General features: G+C 33.3%; 1 protein-coding gene across 1 annotated transcript; it reads left to right on the forward strand.

Moving 5' to 3' along the window:
- The first annotated feature begins 2,438 nt into the window (after positions 1-2,438).
- Positions 2,439-9,547, forward strand: LOC120351761 (zinc finger protein 239-like). Its single transcript, XM_039429864.1, has 3 exons — positions 2,439-2,586; positions 3,410-3,520; positions 7,258-9,547. The coding sequence occupies exons 1-3, from the start codon at positions 2,566-2,568 to the stop codon at positions 8,110-8,112; spliced, it is 987 nt and encodes a 328-aa protein (XP_039285798.1). The 5' UTR covers positions 2,439-2,565; the 3' UTR covers positions 8,113-9,547.
- The last annotated feature ends 12,323 nt before the right edge of the window (positions 9,548-21,870 follow it).

Genomic DNA, 21,870 nt, shown 5'->3' on the forward strand with positions numbered 1-21,870 from the left:
CATGATTGTAAATGTCATAATTTCAATAAAAAAAATTACGGTGTTAAACTATACAGTTAATTTTGTAGACCTACCAGGGTACGGTACACTATTTTATAAATTGTAACTCATTCTCTATTAAATGTATGCCAGCCATGAATCATATATACGGTATATGTATATATATATATATATATTATATATATATATATAATATATATATATATATATATATATATATATATAATATTTATCCTACACGATTTAAAATCAACACTTTTTTACTTGGAAGTTTTGAAATAATAATGAATTTAGTCTTAAACTCCAGAATAGAGTTGAGCGCAACCGTAAATACATTGTACTTAAATTCGTTTAGAAAGAAACTAATTTAGTTTATCAACAATGTTTTTATAATTTATTTTTGTTCAATAACATGATAATTCTTATTTATAAACCATGCCTCTGCCAAACTTGATACTTTTGTAAAAGAAGTAAGTTTGAATTTGAAGCTATCTTGAAACAAGTAACCTACAAATTGGTTAACCAACAACTAAAAATATTAATATAATTCAATGATTACTACCCTTGAAATTTATGATGTCGGTTAACATTTGAATTGGAAAAATAAAATAACAAGTCTTTATTCGAAAAGAGTGATTATCAGTTGAATTATTAACGTTTATTCACGAAAAATTCCACTCGACATAGGGATTTCAATGTAAACACGGGTTGAATTGTACGCTTTTGAACAGCTGATCACCTGAGTGTTCTAGCCTTGTAGTTCCGTAAGCAACGCCTAAAGCCTTGTACACACGTCCGTACAGATTCGCGCGAACAATCGTATGTACATATGCCTCAACATTCACTGTACGTCCTTGTGGACGCGATCCACGTATGCCTCAGCATTCAAAAAGCTATCTGATTTGCAGACGACACGAAGACATGGTAGATGTAGATTTTCCACAACATGACAACAATTGAACAATGGCGTCATTCCATCATTGAAGATAGTTATCACAAATTGCAGCAGTATCATTTTATTTCAATGACTTATATAATAAAATCAAAAATAAAACTTGACAAACGATGTTGGTGGGTTGAACGATTGTAGGTTGAAGTAAGGAAATAAATTGCTACATGACATAATATTGACAATTCAATCTTTCTTAGGTTGTCAAAACATTATGTTGTTAATATACTGAATCTATTTCAACTAGTTATCTAAACAAAAAATGATATCATCATGAGGGAAGCAATAACTCCACAACAACGATTGGCTCTAACTTTGAGATTCTTGGCATTAGGCGATTCATTTGTTGGTTTCCAATATCTATTCAGAATCTCAAAAAAAGAAAAATTCTACAATAATTCCAGAAGTTTTGATGACCTAATCAAAGCACTTAACACTGTCTCACAAAATTGACAGTCGTCTTTAAGGAAATTAGCCATAAATTGAATCAAATACTAAATTGCTGCCCATTTTAAACCAACTCTGCTCTTACACATGACAAAACAAGATTCTCCAAAAGATTAGCTTCAAGATTTACCTTCAAGGGAATACTAGTTCAAAGTTTGAATATATCTCTCTATAGATAGCCTAGCTATCTAAAACGTATAATATCATATTGAAGATTACAATTTTAATTAACAACTCTGATTGATAACATGAAACAAACACAAGATGATTTGATAGCCACAGTAAAATAATATTTGAGCTATACTTTCTTGTAGGAACCCTGTAGAGAAGCTTTTTTCACTTAAATTATGCAGTTCTAAATTTGTTAATCATGATACGAATTATATACTCCATGCATGTTTCTATTTAAATATTTGACAATCCACATATCCTACAAAATTACAAAAATCCTACAATTTACAATTAGTTATTGGATCACAATTTGAATTGTCATTCATTAACCTAATTCATTCTTCATTGGAATTAGGTTATGACGCCTTCAATGTTTACGTTTTGCCTCACCCGTATGGCAAAATCGCGTCCACACGTACATTCAATGCTCGCCCGAGGCGCCTTTGAGCACGCCAAAATACCGACAGGGTTCCGGTTCGCCCACATGCCTCAGCGAACAGTGTCCACACGTGCGAATGCAAGCCCATACACGTATGCTCACCCGAGGCAAACGTACGTGTGTACACCGTTTAAAGCTAGCTTTCGAGCGGGAACCCGAGTCAGCTGTAGTTGCAGTCAGCTGTTTTCTGTTTTGTTTTCATACTGTCTGACAAGACAAACCACTCTCTGTCTCAGACAGCACCGTATTAAAATTGAAATATGATTATAAAAATATATATATATATATTATAACTGAAACCATTCATAAAATTGATGAAAATTTTATTTTCCAAGATTGTTTGTGAAATTTTAAAATTTACAATTCAGTTGTACCAAAAATAGGAAATATAAGAAAATATATATTTGAATCCTAATTGAGGTGGCATCATTGTTTTGGCATCATGGAAGAAAGAAAATTCTTTCTTTGGCAATTGGCATCAAAGTGAAATCGTTTTACAAGTCAAGTTGTATCTGTATTTCTGTATATCGAACGTTGTTTCTTGGTTTGTTAAAATAAAATGAAAATTATGGAATCTATTGTAAGTATTATTATTTATTCATATTGGCCCAAGTTAATTTTTATCGGCATTGTTTCAAGAATCAAATCACAAAAATAGTTTAGCCTAGCCTTCATTACTTTTTTGTGCCTTTCATCTCGAATTGGGTTACATCCAATAATTAAAGTATCAAAATTACTAATTACTACTGTTGTTATTGACTGTATAATAGGAACGCCCAGATAGACTAAATTGTGTCAGGAGATAGAAATTGAACTATTATCCCTATTTCATTTTAAGGTGTAATTTCATTATGCTGGTCACTAACGACAACAACAGGACCACGAGGTTTTGTCATTAGCAAAGAAGCTTTTACGGAAATAATTCAACCTCAAATAGAGCAGCAAACGAAGTAAACAACAAGCATCAAAGACAAAACCCTAACCTCAAAACATTTTGTCATTGCCACTGACACAAAATATTTGTACAGACATGTCTGACAGTCGTTATTAATAATTATGAGTGTTTCTTGCCATAGGCTAAGTTTCATCTTTTCTAAATTTTTTATTAGCCACTTTTGTTATCTTTACGATCAGGCCGGAAACTTTTCAATCTCCCCTTGCATTATGAAGTAGGTGTGTAAATGTTCACCATATAATTTTAGGCAACATAAGTTATGCATTCAATGCACCCACGTGTCAGTTGTAATTGAAAAACTTATCATAGCCGTTTATCTTTAATGGTAGGCCTATTAATAAGTTACTTTAGTTTGATAATTATTACATGGTAACCTACCCATGGTATTTAGACTGATTCCAATACTACCAACAACTTGGGTTGAACCGGTTTCTTCTGTTTTTTTAAGATGAAGTCCGAGCCAAGGGAATCAGAAGAAATGGCATCTGTTAAAGAGGAAATCGACATAGAATACAGCATGTCCTGGCTTGACAAGCAGGAGATTCCGGATGAGGAACAGGTAACTTCATTTGCATTCGAACATTTGAAATCCTATTAATTTTTACAAGGAAAGGTTTTTAGAGCAATATTTGTATTTTCTCAAACAAACATTTTATGAATATAATCAATTGATCTCAATAATATAACTAAAGTATTTTGTATACGTGTAGATTCAAGATTCATTTATTGTCAGAACACTTTAACAAAAATGCAAGACAAAGTCAACAATTCAATAAAAAAATGTATGATGACACGGCCAATCGTTTATATATACAAACTCATGTTTCCACATACAGGAACATTTCCAAACTATCCATTCAAAATCTGTATCAATGTTAATTCTAATAACGATATTACATGGATAATTTTCTCTATTCGCTCTATTCCATTATGTCCGTCTCTAGTTGTTTCAAAATTCGTTTATTTGCAGAAACCCTTTAGAACATCAAGGGCATTACACAAGTCAAGAATACAAAATCAACAAGAAATATTAAACATACAAGCAACAGTCTCACCATTAACTAATAAGAACTCCAAATAACAATGAATAACAGTCTCAATACATTAAACATACATTAAACACATGTGGTAACTTCAGTAGCCTACATTTATTTATTATTTATTTATTTAGCGTATGGCAGATACACAACAAATATAATTATACCGTAGCTAATGAGTCTCAAATGCCTAGATATACACTGTATATTTCCAAATTCTTTAAGATGTGTAGTTTTTGGTCAGGAGAAAATAAGTTTGTCTGACCGCCATTATATGCTGGTCCATTTACCCAATGTGCACCATGGAGGCGAACTAGCGTTACACTCATAATCAAGTTAAAAATCTGATTGCTGGAACAATTTTGAGGTTAAAAAAGGTTGAAACTCAATTTTCACAAAAAAAAAACATTTCAAAATCATCTTCATCATTACAAATTTCCAAAATTGCTTCAAATTGTAATTTATCACATAAAAGCAATCCATATATAGAATTTCTGTTTGAAATTTACACACAAAAAAGTTTATGATGAATTGTCATGGAAAATATTTTATAGAACACGCACTTTCATAATACTCTTCCAATGTAGAGAGCTTGATAGAATTGCCGCAAAGTTTAACCAGAGGCTTAGCTCAGATTATTATCATGTACGGTAAGTGTTTTTCCAAATATTTCCAAGCTATAAGCTAGATTAATACTTCTTCATATTGTAAATTATGTGACATAAGCTGCACATGAACAAATCTCATTCAAAGCCATGAAATATTGGAATAACTTGAAGCCGTGTCCCGTGTCCACACTGAATAGATAATGTTCGACAAGCATGTTTGTTGAAACAGTTTGGGCAAATTTTATTATGTTTGTCAAACAATGTTTGCCGGTGGGCCTGTGTGGACGCGACACCAAACAAAATATTTGTAAGTGGGAAAACAGGTTTTTTGTTTGACAAACAATGATTTACCAAACTTGAGCTCCTCAACAAACATGTATGTCGAACATGTGTTGAGTGTGGATACGGCTTAACAAATAATTCAGGATTATGTTTCAGAGATAGGCCTAGATTTACTATATACGAGTATGATCTCTTACATATTAATTATTCTTTTTAGGGCTACTGATCATTAAAATAAAATAATATCAAGAGTAGGCTACCCTTTATTACTTTCCTTGCCCTATTACCATAGGTAAGGAAAGTATTGCTTTCACGAAAAAAATTAAGTTACCCCAATTTCTAAATTCCTATACGTTTCAAGGTCCCCTGAGTCCAAAAAAGTGGTTTTTGGGTATCGGTCTGTATGTGTGTGTGTGTCTGTGTACACGATATATCCCAATTAACGGAATGACTTTAGATTCCAATATGGAATCTTGATTTGGGGTGGGGCTTTCAACTGTCATTTCAATAAAACGTTTGTTGCCCAAAAACACATTATCTTAGAGCTGACTTGGGTAAGCCTTGGCTGTATCCCAGTGCCGAGCTTTTCCAAGAAATGAGCGTTCTCTCTCTAAAACAACTTTATGTTAAAAGCTTCATTTTATTCATAAATAAGAATTCAGAATCATTTACCACCCACCCAAATCCATACAATATCCAAAACGTAAGAGTAGAATGTCCCCGAACTGATCTATCCGTTTGCAGAAAACAATAAATGTATAATTGCAATAGAATTTTTAATAGTATTCCACAAAATTCATCACATCAAGGCAGTTGGGTATGCTGAAAAATGTTTAGAAAATTGGATCCATACCCATCTAATCTCTCATTTCTCTTATTAACTGAACTCTGCACTTATCTTTTCCTATTCCCATTAACTGTATCTTCATGTTTTTATATCAAGTCTTCTTCTTCTGCACAACTCCATATCTTCTTTCTTACTACCACATTACTAGTAGTTCTGCGAACAGTAGACCTCACGCAGTTTTCTCATCCACAAGTATCTGATGTCACCTGTTCTAGTTGATTCAGTTGAATCAAAATTCGCAGTTGAATCATAATTTACTTTTTAAAACTGTTATTTGTTTTCTCCAAGATCAAAAACTCACTTATGTTAATAAACTCAGTTCACGTTTTAATTTGTATCTTGTATGATGATTTATCCAGTTTCGTGATAATCTTTCCATCTGATAAAAATATTTCTCAACTATTTTAAAATTAATTTTTTCAATCAAGAATATTATAATTTTTTAATTGAATCTAATCATTTTTTATTTTATTTTCAATCACCTATTAAATTTGTTTTTCAAATGTGAGAATATTGATACTGATGGTCACGAATCATGTTCTATAGATAAAAAATGCCATTGAAAAAAGCCATTGGTAAGAAATTATTATAATATTATAAAGATATTTTTAAAATGTAAATATGATGATGATGATGATGATGATGATGATGATGATGATGATGATATTAAATGTCTGCAAACATGTAGCAGTTAAAAGTAGATTGTCGTCTGCAGTGCGCAATGTCACTCATTTTGTAAATTCATTATTTGTAAAACAGGTAAAGAGGTTTTTACCAGAACCTCATTACTCTTAAAAGATTTGAAAGTTTTGAATGATTAGAACAGCGTTCAAAAAAGTATCTATTCAATAAAGACATACAAGATAAAATTTCTCAACTGTCTTGTTTGAGTGAATATCTTTCTTCAGAGAGTATTCAACTACTCAATCTAGAACTAAGTTAGTGTGCGTCTCCTTTATTTTGTTATTTGGAAGTTTTCATCCTATCATATGATGTTCTCAGCAAATAAATGTAACATGTGCAAACGTTGTTTAATTTTATATAATTCAATACAAAATATTAGACCTAATTGAGGGTTCAAAAAATATCACATTTTGTACAAGTAATTGACATGAAGAAAAGCACAACAGGCTGATGCCCAAAGCTGTCCCATTTCCAATTTATACTATACAGTCTGAATCAAAATGTAGGTTTTGTCACTTTCACTTTTCAAAAAACAATTCAGCACTCAAAGCTCAGAAAAACAAATTTTGAATCAAACATATATTATTGGGAACTTTATTCCTATTGATAATTGTATTGAACATTTGACTATTTGCAAAACTATTTGAATACATAGAGATTGATAAAGATGTATGGATACTTCTGAAATTTAATCTGTGCGATTTATCACCAAATTGTTCATGCATTTGATTTAACCACTGTACAAATGCAGTATTTGTTTTCAAGAAAATAATGTGTTTGTTGACATTTTCGTGCACTGGAATATTATATTTCAAATTTAATTCTTGGACTTTTTCAGGTGTCTCCATCAGCTGGTAGTTGTGGTGATTCCTCTGAAGAAGAAGGAGGAGGAAACGAAAACTGTGAATCACAAGATGGAAACAATGAACCGGTAGTAGAAACACAACCTAATCGAAATCGAGATGTCATAGAGCTAAGTGATAGAAATCCAACACTCAAAACGACAGTTACAAAGCCTCATCAGTGTTCAGTCTGTGCAAAACGATTATCTCAGAGTCGTAATTTGAATGCCCACATGCGTACTCACACCAAAGAGAAACCTTACCAGTGTACAGTCTGCACAAAAAGTTTCTCTAAATCTTGTAATTTGAATGTTCACATGCGTACGCACACCAAAGAGAAACCTTACGAATGTACAGTGTGTACAAAAAGTTTTTCTCAATCTAAAAGTTTGAATGACCACATGCGTACTCACACCAAAGAGAAACCTTACGAATGTACAGTGTGTACAAAAAGTTTTTCTCAATCTAACAGTTTGAATAACCACATGCGTACTCACACCAAAGAGAAACCTTACGAATGTACAGTCTGTATAAAAAGTTTTTCTCAATCCAGTCATTTAAAAGACCACATGCGTACTCACACAAAAGAGAAACCTCACCAGTGTACAGTCTGCTCAAAAAGTTTCTCTCAATCTAGTCAGTTGAATGTTCACATGCGTACTCACACCAAAGAGAAACCTTACGAATGTACAGTGTGTACAAAAAGTTTTTCTCAATCTAACAGTTTGAATGACCACATGCGTACTCACACCAAAGAGAAACCTCACGAATGTACAGTGTGTACAAAAAGTTTTTCTCAATCTAACAGTTTGAATGACCACATGCGTACTCACACCAAAGTGAAGCCATAGCTTTATACAGTCTGTACAAAGAGTTTCTCTCGGTGTGATCATTTGTATCACTGCTTACTCACAGCATAGAGAGGCCTTAAAAGTGTACAGTTTGTACAAAGTGCTTCACTGTGTCTTGCAATTTGAATCTTTATTTGTTGATACCCAAGACTTTGCAGATATGAGGCACTCTCATGAGCCTGGTTCCTTCCCTTCCTAATAAGACTGTTCAGAGGTCGAAATGTTGAGAATGTTTGATACAAAATAGTATTTCAAAAATGAGATGTCAAAAATCTCACTTCAATCCGTTTGTCAACTATTGCTACAATGGTTCGTTCACCCCCTTATACCTTGAATAACGTTTCCTCCCATGAGCAGCTTCATGAAGGTGGAGATAGTGATTTGAAGGTGGTAGATGAGGGGGAATGCGCAGGATGGTCCCGTTCAGAGCAATTGCTTTGTGGTGATGGCCATGATGGTCTGGCAGGGTAAAAATTTGACTCCATGTAAGCGTAGTTATAACTTCAAAAATATATGTCCTTCAGCCCTGAAATCCTCAGTACACTTATTATGAACCTGCCTTGTAGAGCAATTATTATTCCTAATATGAATATTATGTTAGAAAACATAGGGCCTAATGTTCACTGGAAATGTGGAAATCTAATAGATGATGTCAAGGAGGATGCTCTTGTTTTTTATGAAAGACTGTTCATGTGATCTGTTTATCCTTTCTATGGACCTTTTTTATATAAGTTCCTTGCTTTTTCCATTGTTATGCATTTAATATCATCCAATACAAAGAAAGCCTTGATATTTCAATCATCATTCTTTAGAAAATAATTCTAGTATTTTTATAATGTTGTATAGATTATATTTATTGTTTGTATATACAAAAATTATTGAACATTGTTAATGTAGAATGATAATGAATAATATTAGTGGTTTATTTCAGTCAAATCGTTTTCTGTACTATCCTAAGCCGGTTGCACGTAAGCCTTAAATTCTAATCATGATTAAGTCCACAAGAACTAATGAGAGAAGGCTTTTTTGAAAAGAAGACTTCCGCACCTAGTGCCGGTTGCACAACAGCCGGTCAAGTTTGAACAGTTATTAATTCCACGAGAACCAATTAGAGGAGCCATCTTTTCTAAAACACCTTCTCTGATTGGTTCTCGAAAAATTAATCAAGGTTAAAATTTAACCGGCTGTTATGCAACCGGGCCTCTTTTAACCTAAGGCTGTCAATCATCTCATTGTTCATTTGTATAAACACTACCAGTCCTGTCTATTGCCTAAAGCAACGTCTATTGAAAAATCATATTATGCAACTTTGACTTTCACCAAATTTATAATACTGAATCTAATTTTTTTCAATTTATTTAAAATTAAATCTAGGCCGGTTACAGAGCTCGACCGATCGTCAGTGCGTACGTCAGTCGCGCTTGTCTTTTCCATAGAGATCCCATGTATCCGTACAGAGCAGGACTGACGGCACGCACGCGCACGGTCAGGACCATGAGTTTTATACAGCGTACGAATACCATCGGTCGACTGACGCGCTATTGAAACAAACAGAATCTTTCAGAGCTGTACTGATCAGTAGCCCGATCGCAACATAACCAATGTGCTGACACCTCTGCCCGACAATCAGCTGATATTGAATTGAATAGCATAATGAATGAATTCAATTAATAGTGTCATATTTGAATTCAGAGTTTTTCTATACATTTCTTCAATCATTTCTAATTTTTTTATTGAAAAATCATATATTAATTATATTATCTACATTTATTTGATCCGTAGCTTAAAGTGACTGCAAGTATTCCCAATGGTGATACAAGCTCGAGAAAACTCATCAAAATTTCTGATGGAGATTCTGAGGTAGTTGAAAAATTTATCTTCACCCCAAGCAATGATGTATATAATGGTACTAAATTCCCTTTGAAATTCTCTTTGGGCGTCCATCGGGTGAACTTGATATCTACGTCTTTTAATCTTTCGTTTACGAAGATAATAAGCTGCAATTAAACAATCTGTAAAGGCGTCCATTTTGTGAGTCAGAAAAACTGATGTATGGTCAGGATGGTGCATACGCACTGACGGTCGGTCGAGCTCTGAATGTGTAAAACTGATTCATCGATGCGTACGGTCAGGATGGTACATACGCACTGACGGTCGGTCGAGCTCTGTAACCGACCTTATATTTGGTTTAGTAGTCAAACTAATGTTGTATGCAGAATTATGTATCTGATTTTCATAATAATTGTTGATGTGTTTATGTTCATCAAATTATGAACATATCAATTATGTTCATCAAGTGATGAATGCTCATGATGCAACATGCACCTTTTATTTTTTGTAATTATTATTAATATAAATTGTAGTTTGTTTCTAACTAAGACAAATTGTTATTGTAATATTTTCATATATTATACGATTTCTATTATCTTAATGCTTAATTTTATATAATAATTTCTCTTTTATTTCACAAGTGTTATATTATTGTTTTGTAAGATGTAAATTGATAACAATGTAAAGTTGTTCTGGCAATAAAGAATCTTGAATCTTGAAAATAATGTTCAGTATGATTGGAATTTCATGAACAGTAAAAGCTAGTTTTCTATCAAAGTGACTTTAAATTCAAATCTACCAATTTTCATTGTTTCAAAATTATTCAACTTTGCATGCCACTTTGTTTTTTTAAATAGGAAGGTGGTCAAGCGATACATAATTTCGTTACGGAATTTCTATATTTTTTCAACAATAACTGCTTGACAATATTGTCATCATCGCCATTCATTTCTTCATCTAGTCTAGGCATCACCATCTCATTAGAATTAGATGTTGATTGATTTAATTTTCCAGTTACAGACGTTTTTAAAAATAAAGATAAAACGATAGATCTCGAAAACTTGAGTCGATGTAATAAAATTTCACTGTACTTATTTTTGTTGCTAATTTAATGTAGAATCTATGGTCTTCGGCTGTTATACCTTTTGTGGGGCACGCTGAGAGATTCGTACAGACTTATGCGCCACGAACACCCGCATTTCACTTTTCATCAGCTGGTGCTATTCCTATTATATCTGTATTTGTACAGAAACGGTAAGATACAGATATAACAAGCACAGTATCAGCTGATGAAAAGCGAAATGTGCGTGTTCATGGCTCATAAGTCTGTACGCATCTATATACAATTCGAATAAAAGCCGGCATTAGTCCAAAACTGGTTTGAACCCTAATTTGAGATGAACAGACTAGAGGTTATGTAGAGGTGATGATTTTATTCACTCTCAATTTATGTCTATGCCCCGGTTACACAAAAGTCTGTTAACTTCTAATCCTGATTAAATGCCACGAGAATCAATCAGAGAAAACTTCTTCAAAAATACCTTTGGTTCTCGTGGATTTTAATGATGATTACAATTGAATAGGCTTTTGTGCAACAGTGCCTAAGTTTGGCGCCCCTAGCTACTATACAGAGTGAGTTTGCAGTGGAGCGGCAAAATTAAAATTGGCACATTTTTAAATGACCATAGGCCTACCTCCTGAACGGTAGCAAATTTTACAAATCTGATTGGAGATTTGTGTTCCTCACTCCAGAAAGCATAATTATTGTGGTTAATTTATTTACAGTTTCATCATCATTTTGCCTGAGTTTGTCTCATTAAGGTATAACATTTGGTACGAAGATCAACTAAATCTGACAATCCATCAAGAATTATCTATACTACCTTACAGCACAGAGGAAAGAAACACTAAATTTTGCAAATATGATTCCAGATACGGTTTTTCTCGCATGACAGACCACAAGATCACAAAGTTTAAGCGATTTTCATTCTTAAAAAAATTAATTGATAGCATGGACTAACCATCGTGAACCACATTGAGACAAGAAGTATCTCAGGTTTGGCTGAAATTTTGTCATATCTCCTGAACGGTGAAGAATTTTGCAAATATGATTCCAGATTCGTGTCTCTCGCATGAAAGACCATAAGATCAGGAAGTTTGAGCGATTTTCATTCTTCACAAAAATTGATTGGTAGCATGGACCAACCATCGTGAGCCACACTGAGAAAAGAAGTATCTCAGATTTGGCTGAAATCTGGTCATATCTCCTGAACGGTAAGAAATTCTGCAAATATGGTTCCAGATTCGTGTTTATCGCATCAAAGACCATAAAGTCACAAAAAGCCATGGACCATGACACCATCGTGGAACACACTGAAAATAAAAGTAGCTATTTCTGATGTGGCTGTAATTTGCACCGTAGTTAGAGCTTGTCCTGAGAAATGTCGGAGTTATTGCCATATTTGGCATCTCCAGCTACTATACAGAGTGAGTTACGAAGCTGCAAACATAAAATTTTCAATTGGTCATATCTCCTGAACGGTAAGGAATTTTGCAAACCTGATTCCAGATTCGTGTTTCTCGCAAGTTTGAGCGATTTTTATTTTTTACAAAAAATTGATAAAAACCAATGACCATCTAAAACCATCAGGAAACACACTGAAGCAAAAAGTGTCTCAAATTTGGCTGAAATTTGCACCATAGATAAAGCTTGCCCTGAGAAATGTCGGAGCCAAATTTGCCACCCCCACTTACTAAAGAGGGTGAGTTTTGAAGCTGAGATTTACATTATTCATGAAATCCATGAATAAAATCAACCCATCATGTATTTTTGAAAAAATTAAAATCAGTCAAACTCTGAGGAATGATAGTACTTTACATGAGGAACAATATGTCATCTCATTGGCGTTATTCAGTCCTATTGTTGAGTTATAAGCATTATTTTGAAGATGAGTGACTTTTCTTAACTACTGAGAGTGAAGTAAAGATTTTATGTTCAATATGTTTATCATGTTGACAATAATATGTCATCACATTGGCGAAATTCACCCCCATTCTTAAGTTATAAGCGTTTGTAGATAAGTGATTTTTCTGATCTGAGAGTGGAGATAAGATTTTATGTTTCAGTGGATAACTCACCCTGTATTGTAGCGAAACGTCTCATATTATAGCACAACACTTGTTACAGTAGGTCAACCTCTATCCATAGCCCGAATATCAACCAAATCTGGGAGATGTGCATATTTCATGAAATCCATGAATGCAAAAATTAATATTTTGAATAAACGATACGGTACCTAACTATAATATTCTGTTTAAGTAGGCTATATTATATATTTTTATAATAAATGAATAAATTATTAGCACTATTGAAATGGGTACCTATCATTGACCGAGCGAAGTGAGGTCTAAGATTCAAGTCGACGGCTTTGCATTTCTCTTTATGTATATGTTTAAATGTTTATATGTTCCGCATTTACGGCGAAACGCGGAAATAGATTTTCATGAAATTTGACAGGTATGTTCCTTTTCAAATTGCGCGTCGACGTATATACGAGGTTTATGGAAATTTTGCATTTCAAGAATAATATTATAAGGATAAGTAGCCTCCTTCATACACCAATAGCAATAATTCAGAACTACTATATAGATTGCAAGCACCAATTTATATAGTGACTGCACTATGTGACGTTTATCAAAATTTCGTTTTATTTTGTATTTTATACGAGGTTTATGGAAATTTTGCATTTCAAGGTTAATATTATAAGGATAAGTAGCCTCCTTCATACACCAATAGGAGGGGCTTCGCCCTCCTAGGTTTTTAATAAAGGCAGCGATTCAATTCATAATCGGTCAGATGGGAAAATCAAATCTTCGACCTTTTGCGACAGTTGAGATTTTCGGCCAAATGGGATAACTATTAAATCTTTTCGACCATTTGGGAAAGTACAAGTTTCAATTCTACCATTTGGGATTCTTCAATTTTCGATCTTTTGCGACAAAATAATAATTTCGACCAAATGGGAATCGGTCATTTGGCATGGCACCGTTCAATTGACTGTCTTTACTACTTAAGCACAGAATAGGAAAATACACAGCAATAAGTGTTCTTTACTACGTGCTATAAGCAAAAAGAAAAACCAACAATCTATTTTATGCCATTATCAATGGTCATCTTTCTCAATGCAAAGCAATTCTCAACTCTCAACGGGTCAGAAATGAACGGCTCTTTTGAATTAGTGTGATCCGGATCACTCGTTCACCTGACGCTGAACATAATTTCACCTAGAAATTATTATATTAAAAATATATATTAGCAATGAAACTTAATTCAACAGAAATGAACGGGTCTTTTGAATTAGTGTGATCCGGATCACTCGTTCACCTGACACTGAACATAATTTCACCTAGAGATTATTATATTAAAAATATATATTAGCAATGAAACTTAATTCAAGGCCTATTAGTTTTTTAAAATGAACTATATTTATTAAATTGATATCATGAAGAGCTATGATGAGTAATGAAATATATTTCCTACCTTTTGACGAATCACATTTCACTTGCCCGAGACTAACCGGTCTCATTACACAGTAAATAATTTCACAACTCCAAAATAAAAATACATGAAAGGAAGCAATTAATATTCATATTTAGGATAATGCACTATGGTTGATGAATTAATACTTTAAATAGAATAATACAATCGGAAGGGAGCACCACTAGCATTTCAACTTACTCAAGACAAAGGTGACTGTAGACTGACGTCGACATCCGACGTGTTATAACAAGCGATGTCTTGTTGGCTGACTGGATATTCACCATCAACCAAGATGTCGCAAAACGCAAATCTCTTTCCAAATCACTCATAGATTACGTTCACTACCACATAAACACTTCCCGTCATCAGAGAGCCTGTTTCTTATTAAAAAACGAATCTTCAAATGAATTTAGAATTTTTTAAAACACTTCAAAAGAGCTATTTCAAAGAAATACGAGTGAAAATACTGGATAATTAAGAAAAAAATAGATCAAACCCCGGCCGGACACGATGAGGACGGATGGGAATATTGAGAAATTCTCTTTTCCCTCTCACAGGCAGCAACCGACATAAGAGGAAAATTGTAGTTTCTCAAAGAAAACTTCTATTGGCCAACCAGAGAGCGTCTTCATGAGTTGGTGACGAGCGACATCACTATCCCTATTCTATGTTTAACGTTTACTGGCAAAATTCAAGATACCTCAATAAATTCAATAAAAATTTGAATAATATGTAATATCATTTTGCTTCATGAAATACATTTTTCCCTGAATTACTTATTTCCTGATCTGTCTATTAGTAATAATAATAATATCGTGTGACCTGGCTGGCTCAGGTCTGGTATCAGTTTTCAGGTCGCAACTGATCAAATTCAGGGCCTCTGACATGACCTAACGACTGCTTTTTAGGCTTAACGTGTCCATCCGAAACACGGGAGTCTATTGGTCAATTGAATAGATTAATAATTTTGGTGACCCAGAATACACAAGTCTACTCTTAAAAAAATATATTTCATATGAACTCAGTTTTAGTTCATGACGCATAATATTACATTACATTAAATTGGATTACATCTTTGGCATTGTTCTCTCAAAAGTAAACAACCATCCATTCAAACTTAAGTAAATAAGTACAATACAAAAACTAGAAATTCTTACAACTAAACGCATTCTAAGAGCTACTGAATAAATTAAATTGACTGAACCGAATCACTAGCGAGGTCTACTACACTTATTCAAGTAACCAAATTAAATAGATCCATTCGTTCTCGAAAACTGCGTTAATAGCACACAAACACACTAATTAAATTAACATTCATACATTACACACAATCAACAAGTGATAAAGGAGGCATTACAACGATCATTCAGCTTAACATACATATCTGTGAGGCATGAAAGTGGTAAAATGTTCAATAATTAAGAAAAAAATGTTTCTAAATTTTCCTTGTGAAATTCAAGATCGAAATTCCGTCCGCATTCGAGCAATTTACAAAAGCACAGCCCAAGAAGAATTTAAATTTGATTTACACATGATTCTCGACAAAATGACCAACATATTATTGGAAAGATTCTGCTATACTGCAAACGATTAACTACACATTAAAATTTTACTATCATTTCAGAAACAATCTTACTATCAAACAAATAAATTATAGAACAAAATTTACAAACACAAATTACAGAACAATTTAAAACTGCTCATAGGAACTTTCAGTTAGAAACACATAATTTTACTTCCAATAAACTTGGCATTTATATCAAATTTCATGTACTAGTGAAAAGTTGTCTACTTTTCAATTTTTTATGTACTTACAAATACTTTACATAAATTTACACACTTCCAAATTAAGAGACAAGTGATTTTTATAGTATTACTTGAGAAAACGGGCCAGCAATGTTCACTGCAAGGGAATGAAATCCTTCTCACTAGATTATCACATTGAATTTTACGTTTCTCAATCAAAAAAACATTTATCTACTGTAGGATTATTCATTAACCGAAATATGTAACTCTTAGGCCCGGTTGCACAAAAACCGGTTTAATTTTACCCGTGATTAACTTTACGAGAACCAATCAAAGGCGTTTTTGAAAAGACGGCTTCTCTGATTGGTTATCATGGAATTAATCACGATTAAAATTTAACCGGCTTTTGTGCAAGCAGCACATAACAATGTTTATCATCAACCTGAATATTGGATAAGCAACCTTCTAGAATCCTTTTGCAATACCACTTTGATTCGAAAGACGGCTACGATTTCAACCATAAAAAATGAATTTCTTTATTAAAAATTGAAAAACCCTGAATTAATTGAGTTGAAACTTCTCTCGCTCCCATTACACGCATGTCATCGCAGTGGTGTGCACAAGGATTTAATCAAACACACCTAAACCAGTTCCAATTTATTCTATTATACAGTATAAAAACATTTTTATGTTTCGTCACAACTGGTCTCATTCAAATGATTAACTCTTCATCATTAATTTATATTTTACTTTTTCCTATCAATTATTATGTTTTCATAGGTTCAATTTTCTCTAAAATGTGTTCTCCTGTCAAACGTCTGTACCACGGAGTAGCAAGTTTTTCACCAAAAATATCTCTCTATTTTTGGCTTTATAAGAAAAAAATAATTTCGATTTTGCAAAAGGTCAATTTCTCGCTTATTGAGAAACAAATCATAAAATTGTCTTCAGTTGTTCACAACACATGTTTCTTAAGCAAACCTTATTTTCTACGAATGTGCTGCGCTATAAACATTACCACAAACTATATCACTTTCTAAGTAGCATTTATGATCAGGCTTCTAATACTAATCAACGACTTTCTTTGTAGTTACCTATAAATCTGAGATAATATTACCAACCTTTTCTTGAACACACCAAAAACAGCTTTCTTACAATTTGTAACACATCAGAAATTGGTAAAGTAGTCCCCAAATAGCTTGGTAGTAGCCTGAGCTATCCTTTATTATAAGACAATAAAGGTGATAAATTATTATAATTATTGTAATTATTGTAATACTTGGTAAAAAATCAGCTGTCGTGTGGACTATTAATTGCAAGCGATGAGGCATGCAATTAAGAACTGGAAGTAGCATATAATTTTCTCCCGACCTTTCTCTGCTTCAATTCGGTAATCTTTTGATGTTTGTAGCATAGCTGTTTACAACAAATTATTGTCGATACAACAACCCAAACAGCCATCAGTTGTTTACACACCCATAAATGCCGTCAAGCACTGCCATTAATGATTTGGAGATTATTCAAAATAAGTTATTGAGGTATCTTTATTTTAAAAATCTGGTGTGACGCACTCACACAACTTTCCTTGCCGTTATGAAAATTGATCACCTGATGCTAGTGTTCACGCGCATCTCAAGTCTGCTATTCAAAGATCTGAGCCAGCTGGTGACAGGGCAATAACGCTGGAGACACACGAGGTCTGCTATCTCTTCATAGTGAATGATTTAATAGAATCAACAGTTGCCAACAGTTTACAATTGAATAATAAGATTTTATCGAATTTCGAGCTTATTTTCAATTTTAGGTGAAAATGTTAATAAACATTTAAATAAAATTGTAGAGACTTTCATGCTGAATCTTTTCCACTCAAAATTTTCTGTTTAAATTGTATCTGAAGCCTGATAATTAGGAATCTACAATCAAACTTTGCATAGATGGGGCGGAGCTACTGAAAATTTGGACAGATATGAGACTTGTGACAGTTAATATAGCTTATCAATGACTATTCTAGGTATAAATTTGATCAAAATCGTTGGAGCCGTTCAGAGAGAATCGCGAAAAACCCTGTTTATCTCCATTTTAGCCGTCATCTTGACTATTGCATTTGATCGAAATTGTTCGTGTCGGATCCTTATACTGTAAGGACCTTAAGTTCCAAATTTCAAGTCATTCCGTTAATTGGGAGATGAGATATCGTGTACACACACACACATACATTTTTTATTTTCAATCATTTATTTATTTTTATTTATAATTTTCACAAAGTAGCACTGATTGGGAGAGAAAAACTGATGATACTCCTTGTACTATTTCTTTTCCAAATTCAGATAACATTTTAAAAGTCCGAAATAGGGTTATTGTTTCACTTTTCTAAAATTTAGTCCATTTCAATTAAAAAACAATGACAAACTAAGAATTTTGAAGGTTAAAAACAGAATAAAATATCACAAAACAAAAATATCACACTCAAATCACCATTAATTGGAACATTTTTGCGTAATTTGACAAAATTTAGAGCCAGAAAAAACACAACTCACTATTCATATACCAACATATAGACCAATACCCAAAAAAAAAACACTTTTTTAAACTCAGAGGACCTTGAAACGTATGGAAATTGGGGTACCTTAATTTTTTTCGGAAAGCAATAGACTACTTTCCTTACCTATAGTAATAGGGCAAGGAAAGTAAATAGTTATTTGTGCAACTATTGCGCAAAGTGACAGTTTGCTGCACCAAAAGAAACAGAGTGCATCAGAGGAACTTTGCGCACATATGTCACATTAAATTTTTCCTACAGTTACCATTGAATATGAAAAGTGGGTAATTATGGGTAAAATAATGGCTGAAATCCATCAAATGTTTGTGTGTGTGATGCTGTTATTAATAACAACCTTAATTCATTTAAAAATTAATAATCCAATTGAAGTTGAAAATTCTCGTGTGTGTGTGTGTGTGTGTGTGTGTGTGTGTGTGTGTGTATATGTGTGTATGTGTGTATGTGCGTCTGTGTACACGATATCTCATCTCCCAATTAACGGAATGACTTGAAATTTGGAACATAAGGTCCTTCCCCTATAAGGATCCGACACGTACAATTTCGATCAAATGCAATTCAAGATGGCGGCTAAAATGACGGAAATGTTTTCAAAAAAATTCAAACGATTTTGATCAAATTTATACCTAAAATAGTCATTGTTAAGCTCTATCAACTGTCACAAGTCCCATATCTGTAGAAATTTCAGGAGCTCCGCCCCATCTAGGTAAAGTTTGATTTTAGATTCCCAATTATCAGGCTTCAGATACAATTTAAACAAAAAATTCCAAATGGAAAAGATTGAGCATGAAAATCTCTACAATTGATGTTAAGTAACATTTTCACCTAAAATTCAAAATAAGCTCGAAATTCGAGTAAATGTTATTATTTCAATTGCAAACTGTTGGCAACGGTTGATTCTATTAAATAATTCACTATGAAGAGATAGCAGACCTCGTGTGTCTCTAGCGTTATAGTCCTGTCACCAGCTGGCTTAGATCTTTGCATAGTAGACTTGAGATGCGCGGGAACACTAGCGTCAGGTGATAAATTTTCATAACGGCAAGGAAAGTTGTGTGAGTGCGTCACCCCAGATTTTTTTGTAGATTGAGATCAAAAGAGACTAATGCAAACATTTTTCAAACACCTCAAAATCCTCACATTTCCTTTTTATCTACGAAACTATCAGTTGTTAAAGTGAACCTCATCAACTTCCAATTTTTTACAAACATTAATCAATATAATAATAATAATAATAATTGAAATACAAACATTGTTTCATTCCCAATACAATGTAGCATTGGAAAAATTAGGTACATTTTACCCTGGAATGGGACTGTTTAATAAGCTTCCAACAGCCAAAAAATTGAGAATCAGTGATCCCATTCAAACAAGCAGTCAAAACATGTTGAGAGAGAAAAAACTATTTTTATAACAAGAAAATAGAATAACCTTTTCTTCTAATAAAGTGCTTGGATTTCATGAATTAGAGCTTTTAATTTAGATATTGAGATTGGAACAAATCAAGCTTTTACTGTAATTGATATTAATCTAGAAATAACCATTATATTCATTGACCGAACAGTAGTGAGGTCTATGTTTTAACTCGGATTTTCTTTTGTCTGTCTGTATGTAATGCGATTACGGTCAAACGCGTTGATAGAATTTTATGAGATTTGGCAGGAATATTTCTTTTTCAACTGTGCGTCGATGTATACACAAGATTTTTTGACATTTAGCATTTGAAGGATAATATGAAAAGAAAAGGAATTCCTCCATACTCTGATATCATTATTTATACAGAGTGGGTGAAAAGTCCAAGAACGGCTTAATATCTCATACACAAAGGTGATTTGACGGTAAGTGTAATTGAGGATCCTACTAAAATTGAAAATACCACTCTACTGTGACTTCAAAAATCTGGTCCGCCATCTTGGATCCGCCATATTGAATGCAACTTTGTTTTTTTAAATAGGAAGGTGGTCATGCGATACATAATTTCGATGCGGAATTTCATGAGAAAATGAATGGTAAAAACCACATATCGATATCTCAAACTGTTCCGGAGATATGCACATTATTAATCAATACTATTCAAAGCAGAAAGGGAAGAGAAAAGTATGAGAACGGCTCAGTATCTCATGGAAAAATGTGATGTCAAGGTGGGTGTGATTGAGGATCCTACTAAAATTAAAAATACTACTTTACTATGAATTCGAAAATCTGGTCCGCCATCTTGGATCCGCCATATTTAATGCATCTTGATTCTTTTAAATAGGAAGGTGGTTGGTTATGCGGTACATGATTTTAATAAGGAATTTCTAGACAAAATGAACTATGAAAACCGCGCATCGATATCTCAAATCGTTTCGAAGATATTTATATTGAAAATCAATACCACTTATCTATTTTATTTCTGATTTAATTGTATTGATTTATAATGCGAATATCTTCCAAACGGTTCGAGATAAGGATGTGCGGTTTTCGCCATTACAGAACAACGAGACGAAAATACAAGTCTTGTAGAAACTGCGTGAGGTCTACTGTTCACAGAACCACTAGTAATAAATTCTTATGGCGTACTTTTTCATAAAAAATAAATATTTATTCAGATATTCCTGTTAGTGAAACCAGGACCTCCTATATACTACCCATATAGGAAGACCTGGTGAAACCCCGCAATGAGTAATAAGATATGGATTGCTAATGAATACAAAGAAGAAGAAGAAGAAGAAGCTAATAAATTCAGAGACTAATTGTCAAAATTGCTATTATAGTGGGCATCAGTAATTTGTTGATGCATAACAATGTCCTACAGGCCTTTAAAGTCCCTTCAAATCAATCAATAACAGTAGAACTTTGTTGATTTGTTAATTTGTTAATTTGTTGATGCATAACAATGTCCTACAGGCCTTTAAAGTCCCTTCAAATCAATCAATAACAGTAGAACTGCTCGAAATGTGAATAAATTGTCTGCTAAAATAGCAAACAATGGCGCGGCATCTATATGGTGCTCATCAAAGTTTCACGAGCGTTTTCCCGGCCAGACGGAAAATTTATGTTTGTATTTACTTTCCACTTGGCGTTTGGCGTGGTGGCTTCTCCA

The sequence above is a fragment of the Nilaparvata lugens genome, chromosome 6 (genome assembly GCF_014356525.2).
Source record: "Nilaparvata lugens isolate BPH chromosome 6, ASM1435652v1, whole genome shotgun sequence".
Lineage (NCBI taxonomy): Eukaryota > Metazoa > Arthropoda > Insecta > Hemiptera > Delphacidae > Nilaparvata > Nilaparvata lugens.

Coding starts and splice junctions, on each gene's coding strand:
- LOC120351761 (XM_039429864.1), top strand. CDS start 2,566: ATGAAAATTATGGAATCTATT. Junction 2,587..3,409: donor TGAAAATTATGGAATCTATT/GTAAGTATTATT, acceptor TGTTTTTTTAAG/ATGAAGTCCGAGCCAAGGGA. Junction 3,521..7,257: donor AGATTCCGGATGAGGAACAG/GTAACTTCATTT, acceptor GGACTTTTTCAG/GTGTCTCCATCAGCTGGTAG.